The sequence below is a fragment of the Lucilia cuprina genome, chromosome 3 (assembly GCF_022045245.1).
Source record: "Lucilia cuprina isolate Lc7/37 chromosome 3, ASM2204524v1, whole genome shotgun sequence".
NCBI classification, from domain to species: domain Eukaryota; kingdom Metazoa; phylum Arthropoda; class Insecta; order Diptera; family Calliphoridae; genus Lucilia; species Lucilia cuprina.
The window spans coordinates 19,006,885-19,018,038 of NC_060951.1; the positions used below are offsets into that span (position 1 = coordinate 19,006,885).

At 34.7% G+C, this 11,154-nt stretch overlaps 1 protein-coding gene across 2 annotated transcripts; it reads left to right on the plus strand.

The window, feature by feature from the left end:
• The first annotated feature begins 287 nt into the window (after window positions 1-287).
• Window positions 288-2,358, plus strand: LOC111683792 (DNA repair protein XRCC1). 2 transcript variants are annotated; one of them, XM_023445896.2, is made up of 5 exons: window positions 288-435; window positions 493-690; window positions 768-1,705; window positions 1,759-2,126; window positions 2,187-2,358. In XM_023445896.2, the coding sequence occupies exons 1-5, from the start codon at window positions 385-387 to the stop codon at window positions 2,294-2,296; spliced, it is 1,665 nt and encodes a 554-aa protein (XP_023301664.2). In that variant the 5' UTR covers window positions 288-384; the 3' UTR covers window positions 2,297-2,358. The 2 variants fall into 2 exon arrangements, with proteins under 2 accessions (XP_023301664.2, XP_046803118.1); XM_046947162.1 differs by having other exon boundaries at window positions 300-435; window positions 503-690.
• The last annotated feature ends 8,796 nt before the right edge of the window (window positions 2,359-11,154 follow it).

Below are 11,154 nucleotides of genomic sequence, written 5' to 3' on the forward strand. Positions count from 1 at the left end.
TTTTTCTTAAATAAAATATTTGTGTACACACCAATTATGCCATTATTTAAATAAAATGATATTTGTTTACGAGATGCTCGGTATTTTAAGATTTTTTACATAAATAATTCAAAATATTAGCCATGTTTTTCTCTGTTTAAATATAAAAATGTACACAATAACAAACTTTGACAGCTAGGAAAACTAGGCGAATTAAGAAAAGAATTATCAGCTGATTGAATAACACCACATTATATGAATTCGCCTTGGTCACCACCTTATATGAATTCGCCTTAATTGCTTTATAATTTTATGTTGCGCCGTTGTTTGTTTATATTTTGTTTCAAATCACAACAATCGCAAAAATTTAAACTTTAAAATTATATCAAAATAAAATAAACAAAAATGCCATTTACAACTTTTACTAGAGTACGAGAAGTGAGCAGTGAGGACAATGTAAGCATTGCATAGAAATACACATTCCTTTGAAATGTCTAATAACATTGATTTAAGGTTCATTTAGCTGAAAATTTAATTCAAATTCAACCAGGAAAGAAGTGGAAAACAAAAAATTCTGGAGAGAAGTCGGCATATGTAATTTTAGAAATGTCAGACTGTCAACAAATTACTGGAATTGATATTGGTAACGAACACTCTGCATTTGTTGAAGTTCTGGTAGGAAAATCCACTTGTGGTCCTCAGGACTTTAAAGTAAGTTTTTCATAGGAATTAGTTTAAAATACATTGAATGTGTTTATATTATGTTCAAGAATAACCTATATTTTTAGGAAATCTTAATAACATGTTCTTTTATGACACCCATTGAGAGTAAAAGTTCAAATAACACAAATAGAGTAAGGTGTTTTAGTCGTGAAGCATTGGTTCCTTCAGTTGCAGAAAGTAAATGGTCACTTGTAAAAATTATTTGTACCCAACCTTTTAATAAGCATGTTGCGTATGGACTTTCTTTTATTAAAGTTCACATTAACGAAAATGAGAAAAAAACTATACCAATAACCCAAAATAAAAATGTTTTACCTAAGCAGTTTCTCAATAATACTACTAGTATAATTGGTAAATTAAAATATAGAGAAGATTCACCAGATTCTGAAAGTGAAAATAGTTCAAGCCTTTTTAATCGGTGGAAAAAGTTGAGGGAAAATGATGTTGAAACTGCTACTGCTGCTGCAATACGAACAGCTTCAAAAACATTAGATTCCCGACTCCAACCTATAAATTCGGAAGAAATTCCTGATCGAAATCGAGCCAATTTGCTATTTGGAGATGAAAATGATAATATAGATAATGCAAATATTACGAAACGAGAGCGTTTATCTAAAAAAATAGAGGCCGATAAGGAAAGACGGCGATTAGAGAAAGAAAAAGAATTGAATAAAAACAAACGTAAATCAATAGACGTTACAAACTCATTAGAAATATCAAAGAATATGAATGATAAAATAGTAGTGCCATCATGCTCAAAAAATATTAGCATTAATAAAACCTCATCGGATGTTGTAAGAAAAAGACCTAGCTCTCCTCCAGAAAATCCAAAGAAGAAGGTTAAACCTACAATGAATTTTAGACCTTTTAATCAACTGTTAAAAGGTGTAGTATTGGTTATAAGCGGAATTCAAAATCCAGACCGAGGAGACTTAAGAAATAAAGCAATAGCTTTGGGTGCAAAATACAAAGCTGACTGGGACAGCACCTGTACTCATTTGATGTAAATAAAAAAATAATTATTATGATTTCAATAAAACAATTTTTATCTCTTAGTTGTGCATTTAAAAATACACCCAAATACAATCAAGTTAGAGGCAAAGGAAAAATTGTTACTCGCAGCTGGATCGAAAAGTGCTACAGTTTAAAAAAGTACTTACCATGGAGACGGTATGCTTTGGACAGTACAGAATTGTCCAAACCGGAAAGTGACGAAGAGATTTTTGACGACATTAATAATCTTCAAAATGCTGGAGTCAATATCGAAACATCAGTAGAGAAGTCTAGAGAAGGATGTGAAAACAAGAATCATACTCTTGCTTTATATGATATTGATGACCAGAAACAAACTAATAACTCTACTTTAAATAACGAATCGTTTTCCGAGAGTGATACTGATGATGAAATAAAACGAATAGAACAAGGTAAAGTAAAACATGAAATAAATATAAAGATAAAGTGTTTTCACATTAATATACTTTTAGAGATCAACATTGTCGATAAGAACGTAATGCCGAAACACGTTAACATATTCGAAGCAACAACTGATGAAGAAGATTACATTACAGAAAAACTAATCCAAAAAAATAAATAATCGTTATTCTTGTAGATCTTTAAAACGATCCATTAAATTTGTTAATTTCAAACAATTTTTAATGACTGACTTTTTTAAAAATCTTTTATTTAGTTTGCTTTCTTAGATGGTACAAATTTTGTAACTGAATTTTCGACCAGTTCCCGTAGCCCAATTTGGCTGAAACTTGGTATACATAAAGACACCTTGAAGACAATGCAACGTTATCTTTAAACAAGTAAAAGTGTTATATTCGGCCATGCCGAATCTAAAATACCCACCATCAAATCATTCTTAATAATAAACGTTGATATTATCGATCTATGTTGAAATTATATGTCAATATTAATATGAACATCAGGGAAATATTTGGAAGAGGGCCTTAAATAAGGGCTTAAGCATGGACCGTGCTATTCCGAATTAAAAATATTAATTTTGTTTGATCCCATATTTATAACCTTAAACATTTTTAAGAGTCGTCATTGTCGGTTTATACAATAATTGTTTGTATCTAATGTCGCTGTACTCGTATTTTTAATTCAGTCATGAGGTATAAAGTAATTTTCTGTAGAAATTCAAATTCAGTTGAAAATTTCAGTTCCTATAAAACTACCATTATTTGGAAGAACTTTTGAGCCATACAAGTGATTTTCTGGAGTGAATCTTAAATAAGGGTCAATTAGAGACCTTTTTTATAAACTTTTGTACATAAATTATGTTCGTAAAAAATTTTTTTATTCGAATTTCATCGCATATGTCGTAATTTTAAGCAACTAATGAGAGTGGGGTTATTTATCGATCCATCTTCATCAATATCGCTAGAAAGATTTCAGTTCCCATAACATGTGTTCTGTTGAATTGCATATATCTACTCGTATTTTATGCAGTTATGTGCGTTAAAGGAGCCCTTATACGCCTACCCTCGTATTTGTCAATTATGGATCGATACTTCTAAAATTTAGAACGATTTTTGTTCATACAAAGTATTAGTCAATTATGGATCGATACTTCTAAAATTCAGAACGATTTTTGTTCATACAAATATTGTTTATGTCGCATTTTTGAGCCAGTAATGAGCTTTAAAGTAATTTTCTAATGATGATCTTAATAGGGGCATAGGGTAGGAGCTCATACAAATATGTTTATGTGAAATTTCATCGCTATAGTCATATTTGAGCGTTACAGCCAGTAACTGGCGTTACTGTCGCTACTTGAGGGGGACCTTATGTGGAGGGTAGAGTCAGTTATAGACCGATTTCCATTCTATTTGATAAATAGTTTTTGGCTAGTACAAAACTTGTTTATGTAGAATTTCACTACTGCGATTGCAAGGGAACTTTACAAGGGGGATAGGGTAAATTAAGGCCCGATCCTTACAAAATTTGATTAATAGCTTTTGGCTAGCACAAAACTTGTTTATGTAGAAATTTACTGGTGTACTCACATTTTTGAGTCAGTAATAAGCCTTAAAGACATTTTCTGAAGGGGAATTTATATGGTGGGCAGTTTCAATTATGAGCCTATCCATATAAAATCATACAAAGATATTTAAGTTCTCATTAAACATGTTTGTGTCGAATTTCACAGCATTTTCAGAAGATCCTGCAAAGAGATTTATGTCGCCATAAAACAGGATTGTGCGGAATTACACCGCTATTGATGCTTCTCTTCGCCAGTTATGGGCGATAAAGTCATTTTCTGAAGGGGGCTAGACGAAATCGTGGACCGATATTGTCATTTTCAAAACCAAACAAACTGCATCAACTATAAGTATCTCTGCAAAATTTCAGCTAGCTACTTCCATTTAGACTCTATCGTGTTTTCAACAGACAGACGGACGGACATGGCTTGATCGTCTTAGAATCTAATAAGGACCCAGAATATATATACTTTTATGGGTCTTAGATGAATATTTCAATGTGTTACAAACGGAATGACAAAAACAATATACCCCCCATCTTTTTTGATGGTGGGTATAAAAACGGAATTAAGAAGAATTAAATTTAAAATAATTGTAATATTTCCTGTCTCAGTTCTAACCTTCTGTTTCAAATTTTGTAATAGTTTTAACGGTTATAGGCGCCATCTATGCATTGAAAATATTCACCACCCAAATATGTTTTTTTTACGTATCATTTATTATTTATACCTCCTCATTTGTTTATAAAAATGTATGTTAATTTTATGGAAATATAGCGTTAACATTACTGTTTTAAAGAAAAAAAGAAGTCTAATAGTTAGGTAAATTTCAAAACGCCATTACTTTGTGATCGTAGCCCGACGAGAAAACTCCATAAGAATTTTGGTAAAGTGCAACTTATATCATATATTTTTTTTGTGTCTTCTTTGAAAGAAAAAAATTGAACCCATTACAACTAAATAAAAATTGTATGTGTTGCTTGTGGGAAATATAATAAGTTTGTTTTCAACAAAGTACTTTCTACCTTAATTAGGATTGTTCTTTAGGTATTGACCAGAAATCTATGGCTAGTCTTGCCAAGAATAAAGCTGTCATATTCAATATTGGGAAGGTGCCGATTGGGAGGGCTGTTACAACAATCCTTGAAAAGGACACTAAAATAAGACCACATCATCAGTAGCTACAACTAAGACAACATCATCAGTTGCTACAACTGATAACGTTAAGGAGTCAAATTCTAAAAGCGAGGAAGATACCACTGACTTGCCAAAAGATGGTGCTGCTGCCCTTTCCGAAATTGGCGAGGTGGCGACTGAAAGGGCTGTCAAAATTGGACCCGATAAGGACACTAAAACACCTATGACGATACCCAAAGCATCATTAGCAAGTACTCATAATTTTGAGGAGTCAAATCCTAAAAGTGAGGAGGAAATCACTCACTCGCCAGAAGGCAGAAGAGCAGTGCTGTCCAAAAGAAGGAAAATGTCGATTAAACGACTACTTTTCATATGCTGATAAGGACCCCGCAGTGCCATCAATGGTAGACACTGCATCAATAGCCACTTCAGGTTACACGTAGGAGTCAAATCCAAAGAGCGGGAAGGTAATCACTAAGTCGCTAGATGGAAATTTAAATGGGTGACAATGACTGAAGTTATCCAAATAAACTTCCATCGGAGTGAGACGGCTACCAAAGCTCTGATGGCTAAAATAAACAGAGGCAAGATATATAGCTTTAATCCAGGATCCTTGGACGATTCGCAACAAGGTTTCTGGATTAAATCACGTAAATTTCCAACTTTGCTATGCTGATACCGGGTCTCGACAGAAAACATGTATCTTATGTCACAAGAACTTATGTTTTCTCCTCTCAACAGGATTATCCACATCGGATACAACAGTGCTGAAGCAAGGTCGTGGCAACATATACCTGCATTTGTTTACCTGCCTTTCGATTCTCCGACACTACTACCAAAGTCGGAGCTGATGAAACTGCTCGAAGAGGTACAGAGGAAAAATAAGAAAATTGTAATAGGTTGTGATGCCAACTCCGTGTAGATTGAGGTAGTACAAACACCAATCGCAGAGGATAAGCCCTCATGGATTTCCTTTCCTACTAAAGACTTGATCACATCAAACTTTGGTAATAAAGCTACCTTCGTCAATAGAATCAGAGAAGAAGTATTAGATATAACTATATGTTCAGAAGAGTTTTTAAATGAAATTCAGGATTGGAGAGTTTCGGACGAGCACTCCTTTTCTGACCATCGGTACATACGATTCAAAATACTACGGCCCCAATTAACCTGACAATAGCAAAACCATTCGACGCAACAAAAGCTGAACTAAAATATGGGTGAGGGAAATCCATAAGACTTCTTGGAATACTGCAACAGTAGATAGAACCACGAAAATCCTATGGGGTAACCCTGATAAGAGCAAGTCGAAAAATCCTCAAAATGAGCAAGTCTGAAGTTAGTATTATAGTACGTTCTGAGTGGACACGCAGGATTACGAGCACATTTATGCAAAATTGGACGTGTGGATTCAGACGTATGTAGAGCATGCAGAGAGGACAGTGAAACTCTAGAGCACTATCTTTGCCAGTGTCAGGCATTCGTTGAAGTTAGATCCAAGTATTTTGTTAGTGATGTTATTCCGGCAATAACATTCCTGACTAACACCGATTGGAAATACGTTCAGGGACTGAGTTTCTGAATACCGAAAAATAATTCTGTCAGGCCCGTTGTGGCTTAGGTGTATTTCTTCGGATTTGATGTAGTATGGATGATTGTTACAGAAATTTACAGTATCTTTTCTGTATATAAAAGTAATATTTGTGCCAAATTTTGTTTGGATATCATAATTTGGTAATGTGTTATATGCCTCTAAGTGCTTTTCTGAAGAGAACGATCAGAAAAAAATCCTACGATTTCTGTATACAAAAGTAATATGTGTGCCAAATTTAGTATAAATATCCTAATTAAGTAACGAATTGAGTGATATTGGAAAAGATATTATCTAGATATTGGAAAAGAGCTGTTCAATGTATGGCATATATCTTTGCTTGAAGAACCGTGCAGGTATCAGGTAGTCGAAGAGACAGCAGAAGATTTTGTTTTTCGGCAAAGATTCCCGATCCCATGAATCTTTCTGTCTTAAACCATCAGGATAGATTGAGATCACGTCGTCCCTTAGTACAGTGTTCGCGACCCACAGTGGGGCAGAATGGAAAATTTTTTGGAAATAAATCTGGCATTTCTAAACGGCTGATCCGATCGGGATAAAATTGGCATGAGCGTAGCCAAGGAGTATGCCCCAGGGACGGAGCTGTGGCGGCTCAAAGTAGGGTACCTGCGACATGTAAAATTTTTAAACTCGTGCCCAATACAAAGATTTTTATATTTTCTGAAAGCGCGAAAGCGCTGAAAGCGAATCTTGAAAAAACATGCTTGGACATACTACTTATCTCTTATAATATCCGAGTTATAGGCATTAAAAAATTTAGTGATACAAAATTTACCATACCTTGGTCCGCCTTTTTTGAAATACCAGACAAAAAATTTCAGATCAGTATCATTTACAGATCCAAAAATATACCTTTTTTAATTTAAAAATTCAAAAAATTTTAGATTTTTGCCCAAAATGTGTCTTAACTCTTTTATTAATAAAATAAAATTTTCTTTAAGAACATATAACAATTTTATAGTTTTCTAAAAGGTATCTTTACGCAGAACGCTTTGGCGTAAAAAACTTGTCCTATTTTTTGAAAATGTTTCCACTGCGTCCTTCCAAATACGACCTATTTTTTATCAAAACTTCAACTTGGGGGACATGTTCTAAAATCCCAAAGCTGGGATCAGAAAACTGAAAGCAGTTTGGAAACCTCAATATGTTTTCTATTTACTCCAAAAGTATGGGCAAAAATGTAAAAAATCCCATTTTTGGGATTTTCATTCCTATTTTTAGGTTGATAGGAGGACGTATACTACATCAAATCCCAAGATATACACCTAGCCCACTATCGGGCCTGTTGTGCGCTCCTATTCATGAAAAAAAATTGTTCACTGAATGCATTATTTTTCCATATTTAGAAACTCAGTTCCTGGACGTAATTCCTAAGAATCTTCCAATCAGTGTTGGTTAAGAATGTTATTTCCGGAATAACATCACTTCATGTGTATAACCTTCCAATGTGTCCAGAATACATTGATGACGAGTCCTATAACCGTTTTTGGCCAGTTCGTCTAACGTAAAGATCCGTTCGGCTGTAAGCGCCACCTCATGTCTTATATGTGTTTCAATGGGTGGAATATCTAGCATCGTTTCCAGAGCCTTGGTTAAAGTAGTACATATGATACCACTTATACCAAAGCAACATGTATGCTGAACTCCTTGTAGTAGTTTGATATTACACTTTTTGTCCAAAGCAGTCCACCAGATTAATGAAGCATAAGCTGGAATTGGTATAATTACACTTTTATAAAGCCAATTTGTCATAGCAGGACTAAGACCCCATTTCATGCCAATGGTTCTCCTACATATCGCCCAACACCGATGCGCCTTGATCCTATCCTCTATATGGTGTCTCCATTTTAATTTTCGGTCGAGGGTTACACCTAAGTACTTAACTTTGTCTGTCACTGGTATCTTCTTGCCCAGGAAGCAAGGTTCAGTATACGTAGACATTTTTGTCTTTTTTGTGAAAAGACAGATTTCCATTTTTGACGGGTTAACATTGAGGCCTCTCGGTTGAGCCCAGCTCAAGGCCGTATACAGAGCCACCTTAGCTCTTCTACACAAGTAATTTGGATCCTTTCCCTTTAAAAGTATTACGACATGGTCTGCATAGCAGGCAGACCATTCCTTTCTCAGTCCAACATAAAACTTGTCTAGGTATTGGATAAGGGTATCTGTGTGCACGTTATTGAAGGCGCCTTCGATGTCAATGCATACCGCCAGTGTATACAGTTTGCTAGCAAAGGATGCACCTATGTAGTGGACATCTTCGTTTATAGCGGTTTCCACCGATCGTCCCTTTACATAAGCATGCTGCTTAAATTTTAGGTCTTTGTCGGGTATAATGCTTTTCACCATACTATCAACTATCCGTTCCAAAGTTTTAAGTAGGAAGGACCTAAGACTTATCGGTCGCTAGAACTTAGGTGTCGCATAGCTAGGTTTCCCTGGTTTGGATATAAATATTACCCTTTCACCTTGCCATTTAACTGGAGTATATGCCAGTTTTAAGCACGCAGTGAATATATGTGACAGATGTACGGAAATCAGTCCCGACTCCATCTGCAAAAGTGCCGGGAAAATGCCAATCGGCTCTGCAGCTTTATATGGAGTAAAGCTCTTGATATGTTGCCACGAGCTTGCTTCAGCACCGTTGCATCCAATGTTGATAATCCAGTTGAGAGGAGAAAACATAAGTTTTTGTGACATGAGATACATGTTCTTGAGCGAGACCCTTTTTCAGCGTAAAAAGTTAGAAATTTACGTGATTTAATCCAGAAACCTTGTTGCGAATCGTCCAAGGTTCCTGGATTAAAGCTATATGTATTTTAACAAATCCTTCTGGCGAGTTAATGAAAATTCCTCAATTTTAGGATTTGACTCCTCAACTTTATCAGTAGTGGATACTGATGCCGTGGTCTTAGGATTTTTAGTGTCCTTTTCGAGGCTTGTTGTAACAGCCCTTACAATCAGCACCTTCCCAATTTGAATATCACAGCTTTAGATGCGAAGTAAGCCCTACCTTTATTCTTGGCAAGAGAGGCCATAGATTTCTGGTCGATACCTATTACAAATAAAGTTCCCTCAGGTTCTTCTTTCCTGTAAAAGACATCCCATTTTTCCACGGCTAGCTCAGCATTTTGACCACCAAGAATTTCCAGTATACGTTCATTAGCCAGTTTACTGCCCCATCCTTTTATGTAGACAGTGGACTTTAAGAGCACCTGAAGCTCGCTCTTCTTTGCCAGTCCCAGCCTAGCGCCCTCCCAGGGAGGAGAGATTCCACCAAGTTCTTTAGGGTGCTAACACATTGGTGAGATGCCAACCTCATCAACATCACGTCCATGCTGAACTCGCAGCTCTCGTTCTCTATTGGTTGTTTGACCAGATCTTTTATTTTACTCTGTCGGTCTATTGGAATTTTGACTGTCGGATTACCGGCATCATAAACTGCATTGCACAGTGGGGCAGAATGGAAATTTTTTGGAAATAAATCTGGCGTTTCTAAACGGCTGATCCGATTATTTTATAGAAAATAAATAGTGTTAGGAATTAACTATATAAGTAGGTTGTAAGAATTAATTGTATTATGTTTAAGATAAACAGTTCAAATAAAAAAGCTATTGTACTAACTGATGATATTGTATTAAATTGTGTTTTATATTTCGGTGGGCGGGAAAGGTGGTTTGTGTGGAGTGATTTAGGTGTTGTTGTGCGTGGCTCATAATAAAATTATATTTTTTATTGTATAAACAATGTTATAGTCTTTAATAAAATAATTAACTAAATAATTTTTAAAAATTGTCCAAATATTTTATTCAACACCAAATGTATGTTCTGTCATACTTAATACTAAAATATGAAAAAGATGAAATTAAAGGACACAGGTTTAAATGAACATATTTTTGAATGTAATTGAGATATTGGCTTGAAATTTTTTGTAAAGGGTCAAGAATTTCCATATCTAACTGAAAAAAGATATTAAGGGATAAATATGGACTAAATTGTTGTAGCTATCTGCGACCCTATTTAAATTTTGATATAAATCATACTTTTAGAAATTTAACAAATATGTAATATATGACAAAATTTTTATTTATGAACAAAACTCAATGAAATCTTCAACGCTTGTTAAATTTGTCATTTCAAATAAGAAAATGCAAAAAAAAATTGAAAAGGTCAAAGGGCATCCCGCATTTCCCAAAAATAGGAACAAAAATCCCAAAAATGGGATTTTTTACATTTTTGCCCATAGGGTCCACATTTCTTTCAGGGCTGAGAAAATACTTTTGGAGTAAATAGAAAACATATTGAGGTTTCCAAAACTGCTTTCAATTTTCTGATCCTAGCTTTGGGATCAGAAACAAAACTCAATGAAATCTTCAAAGCTTGTTAAATTTGTCATTTCAAATAAGAAAATGCAAAAAAAAAATTTAAAAGGTCAAAGGGCATCCCGCATTTCCCAAAAATAGGAACAAAAATCCCAAAAATGGGATTTTTTACATTTTTGCCCATAGGGTAAACATTTCTTTCAGGGCTGAGAAAATACTTTTGGAGTAAATAGAAAACATATTGAGGTTTCCAAAACTGCTTTCAATTTTCTGATCCCAGCTTTGGGATTTTAGAACATGTCGCCCAAAGTTGAAGTTTTGATAAAAAAATAGGTCATATTCGGAAGGACGCAGTGGCAACATTTTCAAAAAATAGGACAAGTTTTTTA